This window comes from Mirounga angustirostris, unplaced genomic scaffold (assembly GCF_029215605.1).
Source record: "Mirounga angustirostris isolate CCGP_5_RB_7025 unplaced genomic scaffold, mMirAng1.0.hap1 SCAF_13, whole genome shotgun sequence".
NCBI lineage: Eukaryota > Metazoa > Chordata > Mammalia > Carnivora > Phocidae > Mirounga > Mirounga angustirostris.
The window spans coordinates 26026990-26050338 of record NW_026991721.1 but is presented as its reverse complement, the minus strand read 5'-3'; the positions used below and the strand labels follow the sequence as shown (position 1 = coordinate 26050338).

At 45.0% G+C, this 23349-nt stretch overlaps 2 protein-coding genes across 15 annotated transcripts in view; one reads left to right on the top strand and one right to left on the bottom strand.

The window, feature by feature from the left end:
* Window positions 1–23349, top strand: part of TCP11L1 (t-complex 11 like 1) — a 65778-nt gene that overhangs the window by 24743 nt on the left and 17686 nt on the right. For 2 of the 8 annotated variants that reach the window (XM_045893934.3, XM_045893937.3), the window contains 5 exons: window positions 628–824; window positions 4058–4239; window positions 5905–6077; window positions 9462–9641; window positions 11035–11656. In XM_045893934.3, coding sequence (XP_045749890.1) covers window positions 628–824; window positions 4058–4239; window positions 5905–6077; window positions 9462–9641; window positions 11035–11189 — 887 coding nt within the window. In that variant the 3' untranslated portion in view covers window positions 11190–11656. The other 6 variants (XM_045893935.3, XM_064576698.1, XM_054511999.2 and 3 more) reach the window with 6 other exon arrangements.
* CSTF3 (cleavage stimulation factor subunit 3) overlaps window positions 16039–23349 on the bottom strand; it is a 70251-nt gene continuing 62940 nt past the window's right edge. For 2 of the 7 annotated variants that reach the window (XM_045893932.3, XM_045893933.3), the window contains 6 exons: window positions 22623–22692; window positions 20998–21193; window positions 18708–18861; window positions 17953–18047; window positions 17747–17807; window positions 16039–17288 (listed from right to left, as the gene is read on the bottom strand). In XM_045893932.3, the coding sequence (XP_045749888.1) occupies window positions 17086–17288; window positions 17747–17807; window positions 17953–18047; window positions 18708–18861; window positions 20998–21193; window positions 22623–22692 (779 nt within the window). In that variant the 3' untranslated portion in view covers window positions 16039–17085. Of the gene's footprint in view, window positions 17455–17746; window positions 17808–17952; window positions 18103–18707; window positions 18862–20997; window positions 21194–22622; window positions 22693–23349 lie in introns of all 7 variants that reach the window. The other 5 variants (XM_064576696.1, XM_064576692.1, XM_064576693.1 and 2 more) reach the window with 5 other exon arrangements.

Here is a 23349-nt window from a genome sequence, read left to right as displayed (position 1 = left end):
TGGCCGCCCACTTGGCTTGAAGGTGACCTTCCCGGGCAGAGCCACAGCACGTTCCAGGAGCCGTCAGAGGGACTTCCTGTTCCAGACGCAGCAGAAGCAGCGTCCTCGGGGTGGCAGAGCTCCCCTCCCATGAGGCTGAAAGCAACCGAGCTTGATGGGAGACTCAGATCTAGACAAGGAAAAGGCCTCATTTTCAGTGTGGAGGATACTTTACACTGGGAAACTCTCTCCTGTGTCTCCTCCTGTCTCTGGGCAAGAATTTTTGCATCTCACTGAGCTGGAGTGATCAGAGCCCCCAGCCTTGTCTCCTGCCGTGGTCGGGGTGGGAGTGAAGCCCGTGTGTTTGTTGAACATCTGTAGGTGGCGAGGCCCACCATGTGCTTTGTATGCACGATCTTGTCTAGTCCTCGGAACTGCCTACAAGGTGGTATTATCCATCTCTTTATATTAGGAATCTGATCATTCTTAGCTAATAATTTGCAATACTGTGATTTAAACCGAGTTTTATTTGATTCCAAAGTCTGTACTCTATATATACCACATCTTCAGGATGATCTTCCCTAAAGTCATTCCGAGAAGCATCCCTCCTGAGTGTCATAGTAATGTTCGCAGCCTTGTTTTTCACAGATTCCCTGGACTTTGTCACCCAGTGGCTGGAAGAAGCCGCAGATGACCTTATGAATCAGAAGTATAAAAATGCTCTGCCAGCTGGGGGAGGGGCCGCTGGCTCTGGGGACGGTCCCATGCCAAATCCTGTGGCGGTCCAGAATTATGCATACCTGAAGCTTCTGAAATGGGACCACCTCCAGAGACCTTTCCCGGAAGTAGGTGCTCCAGAGCAGTCTAACTGCTCATTTCTTTTTGTGCTGCAGAACTTTTAAAAAATAATAGTTTTGTGATGATACAATTCTCTTACCAGAAAATTTCCCCTTTTAAATTGAACAATTCGGTGGTTTTTAGTTTATTTACAGTTAGAGGACCATTACCACGATTTCATGTCAAAACATTTTCATCACCCAAAAAAGACCCTGTGCCCATTAGCGGTCACTACCCTTTCCCCCCTCCCATACCCCTAGGCAGCCACTAATCTACTTCCTGTCTCTATGATTTGCCTATTCTGGACATTTCGTATAAATGGGATCCTGCAATATTGGCCTTTTGTGTCTGGCTTCTTTGACTAAGCATAACATTCCTCCAGGTTGTAGGATGTACCAGTACTTCATTTTATTTTATTTTTTTAAGATTTTATTCATTTGGGGCGCCTGGGTGGCTCAGTTGGTTAAGCGACTGCCTTCAGCTCAGGTCATGATCCCGGAGTCCTGGGATTGAGTCCCACTTCGGGCTCCCGGCTCAGCGGGGAGCCTGCTTCTCCCTCTGACCCTCTCCCCTCTCATGCTGTTTCTCTGTCTCTCTCTCTTTCTCTCAAATAAATAAATAAAGTCTTTAAAAAAAAAAAATTTTATTCATTTGCCAGCACAAGCAGGGGGAGTGGCAGGGAGAGGGAGAAGCAGACTCCCCGCTGAGCAGGGAGGCCGACTCGGGCTCAATCCCAGGACCCTGAGATCATGACCTGAGCTGAAGGCAGACGCTTAACCGACTGAGCCACCCAGACACCCCAGTACTTCATTTTTTTTTAAGTTGTATTTTTTTTACTCTAGAATATGCATAGTACAAAATTAAATACCAAAAAAAAAAAAAATCTTTAAAAAAATTTTTTTTAAGTAAGTGCTACACCCAGCGTGGGGCTCAAACTCCCAACCCCTGGATCAGGAGTTGCATAGTCCACCGACTGAGCCAGCCAGGTGCCCCCAAATTCACTATCTTTATGTGTGCAGTTCAGGGCATTACGAACTTTCTCATGGTTGGGCCACCATCACCACCATCCTTCTCCAGAACTTTTCCATCTTCACAAATTCAAACTCTTAAAATACCTTTAAACACAACTCATGCCTCCCTCCCCCTTGCCCCTGGCAACCACCATTCTCCTTTGTGTCTTCTGGATCTGATGACTCTAGGTGCGTCATCTGAATAGAATCTTAACAGTATTTGTCCTTTTGTGTCTGGTTTATTTCACTCAGCGGATTGTCTTCAAGGTTCATCGTGTCATGGTGTGTGTCAGCGTTTTCTTTTTACGCTGAACGATATTCCAGTGGTTGTCCCACATTTTGTTGAGTCGTTCATCAGTTGATAGACATTTGGGTTGCTTCCACTTTTTGGCTATTGTGAATTGTGCCGCTCTGAACGTTTGTGTACAGGTTTTGGTGGGGGCACATGTTTGCAGTTCTCTTGGGTGAATACCTAGGCTGAGAATTGCTGGGTCACACGGTGACTCGGAGTTTCTCTTGGAGGAACTGCCAGGCTGTTTTCCTGAGCAGCCACCTCCCTTTCCCGTCCCCCAGCAGCGTGTGGGCCTCCCGGTGTGTACTGCTGAGCCGCTCTCCTGTTTTTACACAGCCTGCTTACAGCCGTAACAGTGATGTTGCTTTTCAGTTTTATCTAAAAAATACTGCTTCCCATTCCATGTGGAGCATAAAAAAATGAATAAAAGTTTTTCACAATAAGTACTTCTAACTGCAGTGGTCCTTTAAGAAGACCGACAAGGATTTCCCCCATTTTGTCTGTAACCTGCTGGTTTGGTGTGTAGACTGCCTCATTTTTGAGGGCACTCAGGCTTTTTCTCTCTAGCCTCAGAACCTGCTACTTCTCTAAATCTTTCTCCTCTAAGTTCCTGTTTTTCCTTTCAAGACGCTGTAAGCCTAAGGCTTCATTCACTCTTGCCTCTGAGTTCCCTGTTTCGCACCAAAGGAGGCTCTAAATAAAGAGGGTGAGCAGGTGGGGGAGGCTCTGTTCTGAATAGTGGCACGTTCTCTCCCGGAGGGCAGTTTGCAGCCTGACATTTCTTTTAAAAATACCGCTGTGGGGAAGATGGTGTTTTTCATTGGACACCGATGTCTACCCTGAGGATTGATTGTTGGAAATCTTTTGTATCCTAAACCCAAGTCCTGTACAAAGCTGGGATGCTGCTGTGTCACCGAGTGAAGTCAAGGAAGAGGCTGGGTCTGTGGAAGCATTTCTGTTTAACAACAGAGGGTCCTGAATCTTCAAAGATAGTTTTCACTGCTTGAGAAGAATTCTAGGCTAAGACCCTAAATTGTTAAATGTCTTGATTTGGTGTGTCAGTCTCTTATAGCAAGACTAGTCCTTAACATTTATTTGGTTCACCTGTAAAAACTCCCATCGGAAGGTGTATTCATCAGCCCTTCCAGTGTTCTTTCCTGCATCCCACGCAGGGCACTTTGGCCTGGTAGGATGCATGGGGGAATGCAGTCAGGGAAATCCACTCACTGCTTTCAGGGTGGCTTTGGATTGTTTTCTGTCATCCCTCTTTTCTACTTACTGTTTCTTTTTCATTTTCTTTATTCACTCACCGATTCTTGAGGGCCTCCTTTGTGCTAGTGAGGGGGACACCAAGGTGAATCACGTAGGCTCTCCCTTCAAGCAGCTTCTCCTCTCCTTCCCTCTGGGGGCTCTGGCTGGAGAGCCTGGCTGCCCGGTTTGCTCTGGACTGGGGGCGGGGGGGTGCTGCTATTCGCAGGACTTGGGAGTTCCAGTTTTAAAGCGAGGACAGCCCTGGACAAACTGGGATGAGTTGGTCACTCTAGCTCCATATCTCATTACTCTTTTCCTGTCTCATGACAGAACTCCCAGTTACTGAGTGTTGGCTCTGCCAGCCCACTTTAGATCCATGGCCAGCCCCGTGAAGCAGGAATCCGTTTTGCACAGGGCTCCGAGGGTTGGAGAACTTGGTGTGAGGTTATACTGCGTTTCCGTGGCCATCTGCCTCCTGTTCTTAGTGAGAGTGCTCTCTGGCAGTCTTCCTAAGGAGCAAGGGGCTCTGAGGGGGAAGGATGATTCACGCATGACTCCCTCAGCTCTGAAATGACTAGAAAATTCTGAGGGCACCTGTGGAGGCCTGTGTGGGGCTATAGCCCCACCGCCCCCTGCTGGCCAGCCTGCATCTCCCGCTCAGGGATGATTTCTGTCGTCTCCATTACAGACCGTTTTGATGGACCAGGCTCGCTTCCAAGAGCTCCAGCTCCAGCTGGAGCAGCTCACCATTCTGGGAGCCGTGTTGCTGGTCACGTTCAGCATGGCAGCCCCAGGAATTGCCAGCCAGGCCGACTTTGCTGAGAAACTCAAGATGATCGTGAAGGTTCTGCTGACAGATGCGCATCTGCCGTAAGTGGCCCCTGTGGGACAGCTGGGAGGCAGCGGGTGGCCGAGAGTGGCTGCAGGGGGGTCTCCCGGTGTGGGGACGCCCCGGGGCCGCTCTCTAGGAACTGAGAGGAAACCTTGCTCCCTGGTTTTTTCAGCCCAGCAGAACTGATCTGGGTTCATACAAACGACGTTAGAGTCAATTCTAGGGTCCACAAGGCTCTAGGAGAGTGGCTTTCACATGTTTAGGCCCAGGACCCACAGTAAGAAATTCATTTTCCGCTGTGACCTAGTACACACTTCAAGCACACATGTAACTGAAATAAAAACTTCACAAAGTGAAATTTAATCTGAACCATGCTTAACACAAATTCTTATAACATTAAAAAAAAATAAAAAAATACTGGTTGCTGCCCACTGAAATGCTCTCACAAGCCCCTAACAGTTTGGGCGGCACGGCCCTGGGAAAAGTCCTCTAAGAAGCGGGCGGCGTCCCCCCCGAGTCGCTGGGCCGTGAGCAGTTCTGTGTCCTTGCCTGCTCCTCGCGGCCCCCAGTGCTGCGTGTAAATGCCTCAGTTCATCGGGCAGCACGAGGCCACCCCTGTGGAGACGTCCGCTCGGGTCCGTGTGGTTCCCAGCCTACAGGATATTCTCTACTGGTCAGAAGTAAACACGGCCTCTGACAGGGCCCAGTTCAGAGGATTCCTGGAGGAGAATGTCCCCAGACTTTCTCATCCTTACGAGACGGGGGCATTTTCCTGCTGAGTTTGCACAAAGCGTGCCCGTGCTCGGTGTGGTGAGGGGTGTGTGCACATGCTGGGTTAGGCCGGGAGGGGTTTGCTGAGCTGAGGCCCTGGCACGGGGGCAGCCCTGGGCTGTCACCGAGGTCCTCCCGCCCCCCGGCAGACCGGTTGTCTACTGCTTAAAGCTACCGGTGAGGGGCCCTGTCTGGCACTTCTTCAGGGGGGGTCCCGCCCTGCGCTGCAGTATCCACCCTGGCTCTCAGGTTGGCACAGAGTTGGTACTAGCAGGGAGTCCCAGGGCTTGCACGTTTGCTCCCACAACTCCTGCTGTACCAAGGGTTTAGGCCCAGAACAAAGGCCTTACAGGAAACCCACCAGCAGGAGGGCTCCCCACTGATACTCCAGGAGAGCCTGAGCGCTCTGAAAAATCAAGGTGCTCATTTTTTTTAACTTCAGGATTTCAATGTTACTTTTTTAAAGTAGTTAATATGTTCCCATGTTTCACAAATCGAAAGGGACCGAAGGGTATCCAATGAAAAGTTTCTCTCCCACTCCTGTCCCACAGCTCCCTGATTCTGGATTCTTGCGTATTACTCAGTGGCATTCAAGATTTCAGGCTTATTTCAGCACACAGATGCTAGCAAGAACTTGGGTTTGGGGTTGTTAGCGCTGGTATAGTCTCAGCCCTTCCCTTCCCACTGTCCTTTCTAGGAGAGAGAGAGAGAGAGAGAGAGAGAGTCTCCTGAGTCAGGTGTCCACAGCCTGGAAGGTTGGGGGCAGGGAAGAGAGTCCTAGACTTTCTCTTTGAACATGTCAGTCTATGAACTGACTCAGATTGTGACTCTTATCAGGGCTTGGGCTCTTAACTTGGCTTGAGCTGGGTGGATGTGCACTTTGCTTATGGGCTCTTTCCTCCCTGCCTTCTCCTTTCCCTTCTGTACTCTAGCTCCTTCCATCTGAAGGACGCCCTGACTACCATTGGGGAGAAAGTCTGCCTGGAGGTGAGCAGCTGCCTTGCCCTGTGTGGGCTCACCCCCTTCACCACGGAAAAGGAGGCCGTGCTCAAGGGCCAGATCCAGGCTGTAGCCAGTCCCGACGACCCCATCCGCAGGATCATGGGTACGTTTTGGGGGGAAAGATGGGCAGCAGGGATGTGCCCTTGGAGGGGCTGGCAGACCAGCCCCTCTGAAGAAATCTAGAAGGCTTTGATAGGTTATGAGTGCTGATGAGTGAGGAGAGAGTGAGTAATCACCACCAATGAGCATGACCCAAAGGTCTGGACAAGTGACCAGGCAGCTGTCATTGTTCTGAGGGCTCTGACTTTGGAATCACAGGCTTTGTTCAGAACCCTGCTCCAGCACTGTGAGGTAATAGAAAATATAAGTATTGGTCTCTGCCCCTGTTCCCAGCACAGGGCTCCTAAAATTCTTGTAATTTCCTAAGTGATAAGAGCACTAAGCGCATCTTTTGTTCTAAGATTGGTCTTTGACCTGGATCCTGACACAGAGCTCTTAAATCTTTTGGAATTTCCTGGGTGATAGGAGTGTCTTTTGTTCTAATGAGGCAACTCTGGGTGGGCTCTGAAAGACCAGGCCATGATTAGAAGGCTGGAATTTTCAGCCCCGCCCCCCCCGCCCCCATTCTCCAAGAAAGGAGAGAGGGGCTGGAAATGCCTATGATGAAGCCGCCATAAATATTCCAGAAGTACAGGGTTCCGGGAGCGTCTGGGTTATTCATGTAATGGGAGGGTGATGGACCCCAACTCCACCAAAGCTCCTGCCCTCAGGACTCTCCCAGACCTCACCCTATGTGTCTTTTGTTCTGGTTTTCATCTGTATCCAAATCCTTTATTATGTAATAAGCTAGTAAACATACGTGTTTCCCTGAGTTCTGTGAGCTGTTCTAGCCAATAATCAAAATCCAGGGGCGAGGAGGTCATGGGACCCTCCAGTTTGTAGCCAAATCAGACGGAAGCTGTGGGCGTCCTGGGGACCTACTACTTGCAGTTGGCTTCTGAAATGGGGGTAGGGGGGCAGCCTCGTGGGACTGAGCCCCTGGCCTGTGGGATGTGAAACTCCCTCCAGGTAGTGTCAGAATGGAGTACAATAGTAGGACACCCTGCTGGTGTTGCAGAGAATCGCTTGGTGTGGGAAGCCCCTGCCCTCGCCCACATCTGTTACAGGCGTGTTTGGGATGTGTGGTGAGAATGAAGGAGGATCCGGGGTTTTCTTCACAAGCACCTGCTGTGTGGCTTGAGCAGGTGACCGGATGCTCCAGGTTCCTCATTTCTAAAAGGGATAATACCGGGGCGCCTGGGTGGCTCAGTCGTTAAGCGTCTGCTTTCAGCTCAGGTCATGATCCCAGGGTCCTGGGATCAAGCCCCGCATCAGGCTCCCTGCTCCGCGGGAAGCCTGCTTCTCCCTCTCCCATTCCCCCTGCTTGTGTTCCCTCTCTCACTATGTCTCTCCCTGTCAAATAAATAAATGAAATCTTTAAAAAAAATAATAAAAGGGATAATACTGACAACCCTATACAGTTGCTGGGAAGACCACAGGGCATGAGGTCCATAAAGTGCTTATCAGAATATCCGTAGCCCATTGCAAGTACTTGCTAGAGAGGAGCTATTATTAAAAAGATTACTGTGTTAGCTATTACTCTTCATCATCCCAGCCATAGCACTGTGGAACATTCTGTTTGCTGTTGCTGGTTGATCGAGGAATACAGTGGTCATCTAATTTGGGGGCACTTGGCTGGCTCAGTCAGAGCACGTGACTCTCGATCTCGGGGTTGTAAGTTCAAGCCCCACGTTGGGTATAGAGATTACTTAAAAATAAAATCTTTAAAAAATTTTTTTCATCTAGGGGCTCCTGGGTGGCTCAGTTGGTTAAGCATCCGACTGTTGATTTCGGCTCAGGCCATGATCTGAAGGTTGTGGGATCGAGCCCGGAGGTGGGCCCCACACTTAGCAGGGAGTCTGCTTGAGATTCTGTCTCTCCTCTCCCTCTGCATCTCCCCCGCAACTTGGACTTGTTCGCTCACTCGCTCTCTCAAATAAATCTTTAGAACATTTTTTCATCTAATTTTTAAAACTCCTCTATTTCTCTTTAGTGTATTTAATTTTGAAGTCATTCTTTAGCTTCTTTATGAAACTAAATAGGTGTTCAACATAGAAATAATGAATAGTTAGCAGGCTTCAAGCAAAAGCTGAATGACCTGTGGTTATCAGATTTCCGGTTGGAGTAGAGGCTGAACCAGTGACGTGAGCCGGCTTCTAACACTATGACTTCCTTTTTATCCTTAAGTAATATTTGATGGAAAAAGTTACAGGGATTGACAGTTTTTCAAAATGACTTCATCCCAGCCCTGCATTGGTCACGATGTTGTCTGTGGGTCACTCAGGAGGAGCCTCTTGCAGATAGAAGGACCATCAAGATTAATATTAGTGACTTTGGTAGAGATGCAGGAACGTGCCGTAAATAGACTGCCGGCTAACAAGCTGCTCCACGTCCTGCCATGTTGGGTGCTGAGTAACAGGTGGTCATAGACCTGGAGCTAAAAACCCAGCCCTGGGGTAGGAATGATCCAAGGATCTCCAGTTCCGCGTGGGGCTTCCAACTCTGAGAACCTTAGAAAACCAAACTAACTTGGCAACAGGGGTAATGGGACCCATCTGGTCAGCAGTTGCTTTGTCACTGTGTATTGGGGTCTGAAGGGCGTAGGTCATTTGCACCCGAGAGGGTCCCACAGGCGTGCAGTTTGAAAGAACTCGGTGAATATAAATGCCCCTATTGCTTTTGTTAAGAAAATCTGTAAGGGTTGATGAGGACCATGCAAAAGCGTCCTAGAGAGGAATGGCTTAAAAAGCAGCGCAACCTGAATTATTCCTCAATAGTACAAGTTGGCAGGTGGCCACACCTCCGTGGCGGCGTTAAAGAAGGATGTTCACGCTGCTTACATGTGGGCTTGGTGGGAAAAGCTCACAGACTCACAATGCTAGAATCTTCTTTTTCCATTTCTGAACTTATAATTCCTGCTTTACCCCCCATCTCCCCTCCCCCCCACCCCGGGCCCCGTTTTTTATGTGCTCTTCAGCAATGGTTCATGGTGGTCTCAGTGTGTCTTTCTCCTCAGAGCAGGACCTGTCAACACTTCAGTCTCCTTGTATTGATTCACACATTTATTCTTCCTTTCCAAATGTATTTTGAGCTTCTCCTGGGGCCAGGTCTCCTGCCAGGCCATGGGCTGAGTGCTGGGGCGGGGGGGATGACAAACAGGATAAGCGTGCTTCTACCCTCGTGAAACTAACCATCTAGAGCTGGAGAGGAAGTGTTCTAAATGGACTGAATGTTCGAAGTGCACAGTGCTGTGGGTACCTGGTCTAGGGGGTGGGCAGGGAGGACTTCCCGGGAAAAAGGATGTTTAAGCTAAAAACTGAAGCATAATCAGAAGTTTGCAGATTCACCCTGAACAAGAAACAACCAACTGCTTTCTTTCCTATCACAGATTCCCGAATCCTGATCTTCTTAGAAAGCTACCTTGCCTCGGGTCATCAGAAGCCATTGCTCACGGTCCCTGGGGGATTGGGTCCAGTTCAGAAAGAGCTGGAAGAAGTTGCTATTAAATTTGTCCGCCTGGTCAACTATAACAAGATGGTCTTCAGTCCCTACTACGATGCCATCCTCAGTAAGATCCTTGTCCGATCCTAACACGTGTGCGCTCTAGGCCGCAGTAGTATTAGCTTCTTGGTACAGAATACCTATTCTCAACTCTAGTGTTGCTTTGGAAAATGGCTATTTAGTACATTTCTATATAACAGCCCTGATTCCAAAAGGAAGAACACTGTGTATCACTGTTGAAAAGAGTTGTTGAAAAAGGCACTGAATTCTAGTTTGAAGGTTTGTATTTATGAGTGCAAGTTTACAAATCAAGAAGCTTCTTGTTCTCTTAAGTTTGAGGTAGCACTCCGCTTTTAAACGGTAGACTGCCGTGTGTCTCCACTGACTCTGTCCTGATTCGAGCTGCCTTGTCTTCCCCAGGGGGCTGGGGCCTCTTTTCCGCCATCTGGGTAGTTTTCCTTTCAGACACCCGAGAGGATCTGCCAGCCACCCAAGAAGAAGTGACCAAGCCATGTCCGTGTTGAGACTCATGCCCCTCCCTGGCACCGACCCTCACTCTTCCCTCCAGCTATTTTGTGTTAGAAGGGCTATCCCTAGTCTTACTGCCTGCCCCCAACCCCAGTGATGGCGTTCTCCCTGCCTGGCCTAGCCAGAGCCCCTGAGCGCCAGAGCCCTTTTGTTCTAGAGGGGAGTTAATTGATTTTAAAAAGCTTATTCTTTTATACAGAATCATTCCTGAGTCTGGATGATAGCAGTTATGACTTCTGGGATCTAGAGAAAGGAAATTCTTTGACTTTTAAGCTTTGAAAGTTAAGGAGGAAATATTTTTTTAAACAGTATATACGTTGGTGTAATTTAAAAGACAGATGTCTGGAGTTTTTACTGAAAAATTCACTGATACAATGCACAGATGTATTGATTGGATTTGAATTTCAGAAATAGATTTAAGTGTTTTCAGATAAAATAGTGTATAGTGTAAGCTCACTTATTTCTTGGATAAGGAAGTCATAGAAAATCCCTGGTTTTAGAGCAGTATTTTTTTGAGGAACTTAGTGACCAGAATTCCTGACATATCCTGTGGCTGAAAGGGTAGCTGGGGTCTCACAGATGACCTACTCTGTTAAAAAAAAAAAAAGTAAAGGCCTGCGTGCGTATGTGCGTGCGTGTTTCAGACAGGGACATTATATTAGAAGCACAGCCATGAAGTTGGGAGTGAACTCCAAGTGCGGGAACAGCACAAGGCAAAATAATGCAAGGAATCCCTTAAAGCGGTGAGGGCTATGGTGGGGCGGGAGGCAGGCGTGATGGCAGGCGTGGTGGCAGCCTACCGGAGGAACGTTCGCTCTGTAGACTATCGAGTCGTACCAAGCTTCAGGAGAGGGTACACTTATGTTGGGGGGACTGTGATTTCTCCAAATACATGCTACAAACTGTGTTCTAATGGTGTTTTCTACTTGCAGTCAGAAATGTATGCTGCATTATGTGGTCTGAAGTCCTATTATTAAACTTTATACTCAAGGACAGATCTTCCCTGGTTTCATTGGAAGGGAATAAAAGTTCAATAAGTAGAACTTTTAAAGGACAAAATCACATCTTTTATAGTGTCTTCAAATGAGGTCACTTCTGGAATTGTTTCTGGAGGTAAGGTTCTCTGTGGCAGCTGTGCTTGTTGGTCATGTGGTACCCCTCTCCCCCCAGGCTGAGAAGCCCGAGCACTCTAAGTGAGCACCATGCCCAACACGGGCCTTGAACTCACAACCCCAGGATCGGGAGTCACATGCTCTCTGACCCAGCCTCCAGCCACCTGCCCCCGCCCCCCCAAGCACTCTTTTGCCTGCCTCAGCCTCCGAGAGTGTTTGGGGTTTAGTGCCGCCTCCGCCAAGGATGAAGGGGAAGAGCTTTACCCCCTAATACACAGGGTGGATCAGCACTTCCTGTAGTCACTCTTTCTAAATTTTAATTCTTTTTTTTGTTTTCTTTTCTAAGGGTTAGCTTTTTACAAGATTTGACTTTTTTTTTTTTTTTTTGCCCCTCATGGGGTCCTAAATTCAGAGTTAAGTTTGTACCATCTGAAATCTTGATGCATATTTTACAGGGACTCACACAGACTCTCATGCCACCACCCCCCCCGCCACCGTGTCCACTGGTGGAGTTCTCCAAGTGGCAAAGCCAAGAATGAAGGAGGCAAAGTTCAGAATCACAATATTCATATTGAATTGTGTTGTTGTTCTTTGAAGATAAGTGAGCTACTTTCTTCTTGGAATCTCATAGGATTATCACTAAAGGCCAGGAAAATTCATTTAGTCACTCAGGAAATGTTTGCTGAGCATCTCCTTGTAATCTCCCCCCTTCCCCAACCCGCAGTTCTCCCTCCAAGATATGTATCCTTTGGAGCAGAAATTATCCTTCAGAATTGACCTGGTTCTATGTAATGCATTCTGATTGGATTTGACATGATTTTCTATCTAACGGGTTTGTGGAAACAAGCGTCTTTTAGGGGAGTGCTAGGTTTATTTGGTGGTAGTACTTTACTGTGGATAGAACTGAGCGCCTTGAGAGTTGGGTCCATCATAGCAGGTGTGTTCGATTTATCTGATGGCCTCACGAATGAATGAATGTCCAGAGCAGGAACTGCTACTTTGTCAGCTCTCGGTTGGGTGGATGGATTCTCAGCCTAGAAGTTTTTTGAAAATCTCATTACGTTTAAAGCAAGCTGTACCATGCGATTGTTTATGTAACCATATAACCCGACTATAAATATACTTCAGGTAAGGACGGCTTACCGATTAAATGCAGTAGGCAGGTGCCTCAGAGTTTTTTTCTCTGAAGAAAAGTTATGAGTAAGTCTGACACAGCAGGGATATAATGTGCACACGCTGGCTGACGATTAATGGGTTATTTAGCAGTTCTGTTTTTGTGGAGGTGCTTCTGTTCATCTCTCTAAAACCCTAAGATTCCTGGGAATAAAGAGGTGTTGCCACACCACCATTCCTGCTGAGTTGCAAAGGGAATGAATAGGTGTTTGCTGTTTGATTTCCAGTGACTTTTGGCATGCTCTGGTTTCTGTGTAGAATGTTTGTATTAATTTTCATTTTGAGGCCGGGTGGTAGAGTGGAAAGACTGGGAGCTGTCAGGAAACCAGAGTTCTGACCCCATTTCTGTTACGTACTAACTGGGGCAAATCAGGACCTATTTCCAGCACATGTAACATGAAAGGACTAGACTGGATCTTTGAACTGCTTTCCAATCCTGACATTCTGTGATGTGTCTCATTTGAGTAACGTAAGTACACTGCAGTAGGATCGTGCACAGAGCTCCTGATTTAGAGGGCGGTCTGGGTTGGAGTCCTTCCTCTCTTGCCTTCTTACTGGCTGTGTGATATTGGGCCAGTCATTGTCCCTTGGGCCCCAGCATTTTCATCTGTAAAACGGGGAACGACTCATTGACACTTGCTGTGAGGATTACATTTGATAATGGATATTAGAATGCTTTGTACATGGGAAAGGACTATAAATAGGAGGAGAGCATATAACCGTCTCCCCGTAGGTGTACCTGTGTCTGTGCCCAGCCTCCCTTCAGTCAGCGTATTCTACGGGCTGGACGGAAGGGTTTCCTTCTGTCCTGGGACTCGTACTTTCTTCTGTCATCTCTTCTGTACTAAAGCTGCAATCTTCCCTTTGCTCCTCTCCCTGCTTCCACCGCCACCCCACTGATTCCTCCCCACCTCACCTCTGTATTATTTGAACCAAATGAATTCATGAGTGAACAAATGAAGGACGGCAGATGATGGGCTATGAAACTCCTATTTAAGGGCACTTATCTCATTGAAAACATAATCTAAATAAAGAACCACAATGATGTTTGCAATTGTGTCTTTATATTGGATTTTGTATTCTTTTTTTTTTTAAAGATTTTATTTATTTATTTGAGAGAGAGAGAATGAGAGACAGAGAGAGCACGAGAGGGAAGAGGGCAGAGGGAGAAGCAGACCCCCCCCCCCTGCTGAGCAGGGAGCCCAATGCGGGACTCGATCCCGGGACTCCAGGATCACGACCTGAGCCGAAGGCAGTCGCTTAACCGACTGAGCCACCCAGGCGCCCTGGATTTTGTATTCTGTAACTGTTTTGTTTGTAGCGCTCAAAACAACTTCATGGAACGGAGGAGATACTCTGTAAGCTCAATAAGCTCTTTTAATCTGTCAAATGCTCACTGATCCTTTCTGAAATACAGCCCCGGAAATAAATGTCTGGAGCCTAAACGGGCAGGATTTCGTTGCACCTGGCCCTGCTGGGGGTTTCTGTTTATATCGCCTTCAGAACCTAAGAACCAGGACTCATGTGTAGGCCTGGTTTAGGTTTGAAATCACACGTGTCTGGAGTTAGTAGCACTAGTCACATTTCACCATTTTTACGTTTTATCTGAACTAAACACCGAGAAGGGTATAAGATTAACTTCTGACTTTAAGAGCAACCCCAGAATTGAAGAAGCTCCTTCATTTCTGTCGTTTTCATTCCTGCCGCCTCTGCTTTCTGAAGTTGTCTTCGTTGTGCTAAAAGCAGAACTCTGGTCAGGGCTCAGGGAGGAAAATTTAGAAAATGGATGAATTGTTTTTCTTGACTTTTATTCCCAAAGCTTGGTAAGCTGACCCTTTTGTTGAATATGTAAGATTTTACTTAGGTCAGGAACATGGTTATCTGTTTTGTTACTTCATATAAATGATCTGTTAGGACTTCTGAATTTTTTATCAAATAGAACTTCACTTAAAAAAATAATAATAAATAGAACTTCATTTGCTGAGTGTCAGGTGAGAGGACTACCGACATTAATGAAGTTTGCTTTGGGAACTGAAATGTAAAAAACAAACTTATGAATATGGTAAATACGTTTTTACTGTCATATAAATGAACTCTTGGTTTTACATGCTAAGCGTAGGCCAATAGAGGGTTATAAAATTACCAAATAAATTCATAATTATTGACCAAGGTTAATATGCTGACAAAAGTGTATTTTTTCATTCTTTTCTAATGGTACAAATTTGGTTGTTGAGTTTTACATTTACTAGGTCGCTACAACCTTTTACTTTACTGGACGTGGCAGCACAGATCAAACTTCTTACTTGAAATTCAGTGCTAAAGGCTAGAGTTTGATGTTGTTCAGGAAGGACTTAGAGTCCTTACATCTTACCTGGTTCTAGAGTTCTCTAGAAAATGTCATTGCTTTTATAAGAAGGAAAAATATGGATATCTTCTGAAAATTTCTGGGTCTAGCACTACGGATATAGGAGAGTTCCTGGACAAGTGGGACCGGCTGTATGAGCAGACGTCTGCACATTAGAGTTCCAAAAGTGCGTGCGGATTTCTAACATCATGCGACTTGATCAACTGTGTCTACAAAAGGAATGATCAAATAATCATGTTAAAATCTAAAAATTCATAAAGTATCTATAGCAGAACATTAGAAAATGGTTTCTCCTAACATTCCTTTTTGTGTTTAAAAATCAAATAACATTCAGGGGAAAAACATCTTAGAAATAAATGCAGTAGGAACAGTTACAATACACAATGGCTACTCAGTGGCACTTCTCATCAAGGTGGGTGCGCGCGTGTTTTCTTTTTTTTTTTAAAGATTCTATCCACTTATTCATGAGAGACAGAGAGAGAGGCAGAGGGAGAGAGAGGCCGAGGGAGAAGCAGGCTCCCAAGGAGCAGGGAGCCTGACGCGGGACTCGATCCCAGGACCCTGAGATCATGACCTGAGCCGAAGGCAGACGCTTAACCATCTGAGCCACCCAGGCGCCCGCGTGTTTTCTCTTTATTACGAGGCTAAAAAAATCATTGTTCATGCATTCACGTAGCTTTGTTTTGTCGTCCACGTAGACGTTATTACAGATCATTACAGGCATTTGAAGCCATTTGTCTTTAAAACACTACCCAAGGTGGCTGGGTGAGGGACACTGGGGAGGGCACGTGCTACGGTGAGCGCTGTGAACTGTGTAAGACTGATGAGTCACAGACCTGTACCCCTGAAGCAGATAATGCAGCATATGTTAATAATAAATGGGGGGAAAAAACCAAACACTACCCAAAGATAGCAGTTCAGGAGAGATTCTGCCCCTCTGTATTTTAACGCCCGGGAAGCTATTTAGTCCTACTTGTGCCTTTCAGATCGTTTTGATGATAACCATATTAAGAAAAACTATACAGCTTAAAAATAATACTTAAGAGGATAACAAAATCTGAATTAGAGCCAGCTGACTTTGTTTATAGGCTATTTTAGCTTTAATGGGAAAATACGGGAGACACATGTTTGTGAATTATGTAAATATCAAGATAACGTTTTTTCCATTACAAGCAAGAGTTTTATAGAAATATCTGAAGCTGGTTTTAAAATGTATTTAGTTACTTTTGAATTCAAACTCTAAACTGCATACCCAATATGTAAGAGTTTCTTTATAACTGTGATACTTCCTCCCCCCCCCCCCCCCGCCCCACCTTCCTTTTAGCTTTTATTCTGAATCACAACCCTTAGGCTCAACTAGTTTTCTGTCTAGTAGTTTTTCTAGAAATGAGTCAAGAGGACATAATGTTGCTCACAAAGAGCGAAACCGAATTCTTGGGACTTATAATTTAATGCTATCTGTGTGTAGCTCTTGAGCACTGAGTACCTTCTGAAATATATTTGTGAGAGCAAGACAGTGGGTGGTTAAAGGAATTCCCACACTTTGCTTTTTAAGAGACACGAAAGGTAATATATCTGCCTCAGATTAATTGGGGGAAAGTACATTCATATTTGAGGATTTCTAAAATGTTTAATTTGCCTCTTAAAATTAGATCCCTCTGTTTTCAGTTAATACTGAGACCAGGAGAGGACAGGTAGGTAAGTATACATAAATACAAGATGACTTTTCTTTGGATTGGCATTTATTTTTAAATGGTATTGGCTGAATAAAGTAAGTAGCTATTTTAAATAAATTCTGAATGGAAGCAGCAGGAGGCATGACATTTTTGAGATCCTTTTATTTTTTTTAAAGGATTGTTTTAAAATTTTAAACTATAAAACTGATCCCATACATTCTGCCATAAATAAAAACAAACAATAAGGCAGACTCTACATAAGCAAACTGAGAACTGTTTTCAGAAAATGTGGTAAAATGCTTTACAATCATAAGCCATCCAGTTTTTAAAATAAAACTGTTGAAAACTCACAAATCTTCAAGCGGCACATACAAGACCCCCTTGAAGAGGGAACAAAATGTGGTTCTGCCATTTTGTGCTGTTCTCACATTTTTGAAAACCTAGTTTTGCTTAGAGCACAGGTCTGTTCCATGTTCTAAAATTCACACAGGTTGGTTGGTGGTTTTTCTTCCCAAGAACCATATGATAGAGGCACCAATGACATACGACTTTGTTTCCAAGAACCTTGTAACAAAGCATTGTCTCTTTTAAACATACGACTTAAGAGGCAAGAACGGAATCCTGGAGTTTTCTTGCAGAGCCCGGCTGGGGCCCGCTTCACCGAATTCGCTTCTGCTGCCGCGCTCGGTAGATGTCATGAACAGGGGGGACGACAGCTCCCTTTTCTTCATCGTCATCGGAATCCTCGTTGGGCCTCTTGACCGCCTTGGTGAGTACGGCGTTGCTCTCCACCGGGCCGTTCCCCTCGACGGCCAGCTCCGGGGCGCCGCCCGTGATGATCCGAACAGCTTCCTCAACAGCTGCGCAAACCACCCGGAAAGGAAGGACTGTTGGGGGGTGGGGAGGCCTGGGCGGGGGATGCTGCAGAGTCCGCCCCGGGGAGAGAGACTGCACGCGCTACTTGGGACACTTCATGGTTGCCTGCAGAGCCTACTATTGGCAGAGCAAGGGAGGGCACGAGTGATACTACATAAATAATTAAAGGAAAAGACCAAAGTGGCTCTTAAAATGACTTTCAGAAGCCCAGTGTCCTAGTTCGTGTTCCCACGACAGAAAAGATCTGCTTTTGTGATGTTTTACTCAGTGGCATTAGAATGTGAACGAGCCTCTCTGTACCGAAGAGGGTTTGACTGCTCTGAGGTTTCACTGTACTGCAAGATGGCTAGCTGGAGTTGGGAACTTCAGTGCCAAAGAATAACAATCGCCTGCCTAGGAGACCATGTGAATTTGGCCCTAAAGCGGGGCTTTCGTCACTTACTATTTGGTATCTTGCATCTTCGGAAAATTTCCATCAGTTCATCCACTTGTACAAAAGGACCCTATTTTGACACAAATAAATTTTAATCTCCAACAATCTGACAAGATAAAATCGCACTACTTTACATTTTCCGTGAGAGGCGAAAAAGCACATGATTATTATAACCCACAGAGCAAGTATTATCAAGAAAATAAGAGTAAACAAACCTGGAAGCAGATGGGAGGAGGGAGAAGTTTCATTAGAACGACGGCTGCAGGCGGCACTGGGAACACGCCCCCGGGAACAGGGTGTAAGCCGGGTGCTGTGACACAAGGGGAAGGGGGGATCAGACAGGATGGAAGAATTTCTAGACAGAGCTAAAATAAATCAGAAGTAATTTATATAGAGGGTTCTAAGTATTGCTTTGTTCTGGACATTTCAAATTGCTTTTACTGCTATACGTGTTCGGGCAACTACAGTGGAGGAGACAGGGCCGTCTCACCCCCATGGCCGCTGGGAGGCAGAAGAGTAAACCCAGTGGCAGAACTTCAGTTTTTGTCAAAGACCATTTCTAAGCCTCATAAATCATGTGTTCAGCAATCCTTTTTAAAGTCAGTTACTCAACGGCATGTTTAATCATAAGGGCCTTGTTCAAATAGGATCTAGAAGGGCCGCTACCCATTAGTAAGTGTAAATAACACCAAACAGCGTCACCGAAGTGAGTGTGCAGTTGTGCAGGTAATTTGTATGGAGCAGCATTTCTGCCCACACAGGTTACTAGAATCTGGATCGTTGAGGGTATTTTCGTTTTTAAAGACATTCTTAACTCCTCTTGCTTCAAAGATTACAGCCAAGTCACTTGTCATAGTGACCCTGAGTCTAATAATTAACCTGCAAGGGAAAGGTCACATCACTCCCCCCCACCTCTGGATTTAAATCAACAAACAGAGGTCTCAGTACTGGATCTAAAGTCATGGCTTACGTGCTAAATGTCGTGGCTGAAATGGAATCATCTGCTGAGTGTCTGGTTTGGGGTACTCTGGTTTTCTATCCACTTCATCTTTCAGAACAGGCACTATGGAAGGAGCTACAACTGGGTCTGGAATTATAGCTGCTAGCTTAGCACGGGAGACATCCTGAAAATGCAGAACACAAGAATCCTAAACCTGAAAAAGGGACTTGAAGTATCATTGTGCAATTCTACAATCTTGAGGATACACTGAATACCTGGGTTAAAACCACAGAGAACTGAGAGGGACAAGTTAGAATGTGACGGTAAAGACTATTAAACACTCAACAAGGAAAGCTACAAGGCTTTAGAGATGTGGTGTTTGATAACCTTGCCCTAACCCTGGTCAGGAATTGTTTGACTCAGTGCTGCTGGGTAGGACATTTGCAAGCTTTTTTGAGTAAACACCTGACTGGGCACCAGGAAGAGAGTGGGGCAATTTGTGAGAAAAATCTACAATTTTAGATATTTTTCTGACCCTTCCCTTCCACTAGAATTGAACAATATCAATTTAAGTGAAGCCCTACTTCATGAAAGCTAAAATAATCACTTAAACTAATTAATACAATTTTGTTAATGAAATAAAAAATTATTCCTAACATAGTTACAGGGAAGAAGGGACCGATATTGAGCAGCCACCCTTTGTCCAGTTTTCACCATTTATTCCCTCTTTGATGAGGCAAATAGTAACCTCTCCATTTTATAGAAGGAACTGAAGCTCAAAGAGGTTCTAATATTTCCAAGGTCTTAGAGCTAAGAAGTAGAGAAAGGACTGGGAGCACTGGCCTCTGACCACAAACCCACCCACCATCCTCTTTTTAGTTTATCAGCAGTGCCCCACCAGGGCTGAGAACAGTTCTCCAAGACCGGTTAAAAGGGACAGTATGGCCACCTAGCAGCGGGGCCCCGCCCCAGAGAAGTTCCTCTGCTGCAGGCGCTGCTGTCAGCCTGCCTGCCCGGAACCAAAAGAGCCCCTTTCGCCATCATGGACGCAGAAGAACATTTCACTTTCTCAACACTTGCTCATATGCACAGTTGGTGGCAGATCTCGGTGAGCAGGCCCATTGGGAACGGCTTTTTTCTCTTCCCCTCCCACATTATGTACACATGGGAGTATATTTAATCCTTCTCTCCCAAAATGAAAGAGTTGAAATAGAAATAGAAGATGGAGAATTCATATTGAAGAAGTAGTTCAACTTGGAAATAGTAAGAGCTCTATTTTCATTAATTTCCGTTTTCACCTTGACGAAGTTGAAATAGTCCTTGCTAACTTCACATAGTGGTCTTAAAGGTCTTTTGCTTTTCCTTGAGAAGTTAAACTAGGAGCTGACCTTCCTGACCCCTGAGCAGTCACCCCTAGTTACAGAATAGGAAGATGGGACTGGCACGGAACTGGGGCTTCCATCAGTGAAAAGGTCTGAAGGTCAATTATGGGTCATTTTCCCCAAACATGTAAATCTGGTTCACACACCAGACCAGCAAGACACAGGCCCAAAGAGGCTGCTGAAGAGAATGATGGTCAAGAGCATCCTAATGCTGGTTGGCTTAAAGGGACCCAATCTAGGATCTTGTGGGTATCGCTTCCCTTTGGATTTCTATCTTGGTCTTTGTTTTCATGACACAGGAAAAAAAAAATCAAGAAATGACAGAACAATGTTTTTCTCAGCAAGGGCTATTTCTGGAGCTGCATGAACATTAACCTTTCCCCCGGGCCTAAACAGGTTGAGGGGCCAGATTTCTTAGGACTCAGTTGTCTATATAGAGGAGTTCAATTCCCAGATAAGCTCATTTCCTCAAGAGCCCCCTGAAGTACTGTGTTAAGATACAAATCCCTTCAGGAACTTTATGGACTTCTTAACAAGCTGTGAGGTTTCTTCATTATACCTACAGGAGCTACATTTGGTTTAGGATCTGTCAAAACACGTTCATGAGTTTTAAGAACTATTAGAAAAAACAGCACCTAAAATGACATTTTTTCTTCCTTCCACAATACCTTCATGTGCCCACCAGACAAGATACAGGGCACTGGCAATTACAGGGGAAGGCTGAAAGTGTTAAATCTCACTCTCGCATTTTGTTCAGTACTTTTGATACTCAGTGTTTCATAAACCCAAGGAAAATCCCTGAACTTTTTTCCTGTTTTCTGAAAATCTAAAACTAATTTCTATTTCAGAATTTCCTTTAGAGGGATGTGTTTCCATAAACTATTCTAAAACACGGGAAAAGTAGGGACACTACACACCTCTTGATCCTAAGTACATACCTTATAACCAAGCGCTTTTAGTTCACTCGCCGAGCAAGGATATAAGTCCATGAACTTATATCTGTCCACCAGTAAAGCTGTTTCTTTGCCTTCATACTCTTCTTTGAATGCTGTAAACCGTCTTTTCTCCACTTTGAGTATGCTAGCTAGATCACCAATGTTACTTTCGAAAGCTAGAAATCGGGCCCAGATTTCTCTGTAATAAATACAATCAGTATTTAATTATTCTGGGTTTGGAAGAGGGAGTCCATTTACAAAAAAAAAGCCTGAAGTTCCCTCCTCCCTTTTTTTAGTTAGAAAAAGCTCTTTTTTTAATTAAGATTTCCAAACTACAGGACAGTATAACAAATACCTGTGGGTCATCATCATCACCTAGATTTAATCATTGTTAATATTTTGCCATATTTGCTTCATCTTGCTTTTGCTTAAGTATTTGAAAGTAAGTTATAACACTTCACCCTGCACTCCTGTGTATTTAAGCCTCTTTTTGAGATTTTATTTATTCAGCGCACCTTCCTATCCCCTTGTGGTCAGTAAGAGACACAGTTAGGTAAACTCTAGGTGGAAGAGCTGAAAAGGAACATACCCAGACTTCCAATTTCTCCTGAATAATGTGGCTTCACCATTTTGTTTAGTGGCATGAATTATTTTGTGGAATACATTCTTCACTCAATGTATGAATAAAAATATATTCTAAAACCTAACATGATTGCTTTTTTTCCCCTCATTAACATGGATTATTTAGGACATATTTGTGCCTCAGAACTGTTGTAACAGCCAGAATTAATTCTCTGAGACTCTACTTAAATGTCACTAAACACCTTTGTATTAAAGTAACACACAGAATGCCGACTGCATACCAGGAATAGGACTATCACAAAAAGCCTACATTGGCAGATATTACTATTAGTAGATGAGAGAAGGTTTGGGAAGGTTATGAAATGTATCCAGGGTATAATCAGCTGAGCTGGAAATTGAACCCAAGACTCCAAAGCCTTACTATTTCCACTCTACCACGTTCCTTTGTTTGATAAAACTGACAGAGCCAAAAGCATAAACCAGGGATGTAATATATCAAACAAACTTTGAATATGTAAGAGTTTTTGCCCTTGAGTAAGGTAAAATTTTCAGAACTTGTATTTGTTCGTATCAATTTCTAGGGCATGGTAAACTAGGAAGATATATTAAAATATTTAATAATAAATGCCTAACATCTCTCAAAACAATTCTCAGTATACAAACATTTTTTTAAAAAATCTTAAACAGGCAGGTATTTGTAAATTAAGCTTCAAGAGAGAAGGGAAATTTCTTCTGAAACTTCTTTTTTTTTTTTCCTAAAGATTTTATTTATTTATTTGAGACAGAGAGAATGAGAGAGACAGAGAGCACATGAGAGGGGGGAGGGTCAGAGGGAGAAGCAGGCTCCCCGCCGAGCAGGGAGCCCGATGTGGGACTCGATCCCGGGACTCCAGGATCATGACCTGAGCCGAAGGCAGTCGCTTAACCAACTGAGCCACCCAGGCGCCCTCTCCTGAAACTTCTAAACAAACGTTCATCCACAGATCACAATTCAAGTGTTAAAGCTGCCATCGGAACCCAACCAACAAGTTTTCCCAATAGCTTACCCAGACTTCTCAGGAGGAAGGCTTCCAGAGGTTAAGACTCGTTCAAACAAAACTCGGGTATTATTGTCCTCTAGGATATATAAAAAGATTTTAAATATTGAAAAATTATATTTTACAATCAACTGTATTTACATATGTATCATCTCGTTTAATTCTCACAAAAATCCTCTGCAAGAAGGTAACTGTTTCCCCAATTTTTATAGATGAGTTAACCTGGGGTTCAAAACAATTGAGTTGGGGACGCTGTGTGGCTCAGTCCATTAAGTGTCTGCCTTCGGCTCAGGTCATGATCCCAGGGTCCTGGGATTGAGCCCCGCATGGGGCTCCCTGCTCCGCAGGGAGTCTGCTTCTCCCTCTCCCTCTGCTGCTCCCCCTGCTTGTGCTCTTTCGATCTCTCTGACAAATAAATAAAATCTTAAATAACCCAAAACAACAACAACAACAAAACCAGACAAAAAATGATTGAGTTGATCTGGCTCACTGTTACTGAGTAACAGCTGGAACTAGAAGCCAGGTTTTTTTACCTGTAGTTCAGCCCTCCTCCTACATATACTGCATTTATGTCAAGGCCATTTATAACTGATATCTGAGCGAGGTATCCACTGGCCTTTTTGATCTTTTTTTTTTAAGGTTTTATTTATTTATTTGAGAGAGAAAGAGAGCATGAGCGGGGTGAGGGGCAGAGGGAGAAGCAGACTCCCACTGAGCAGGGAGCCCAATGCGGGGC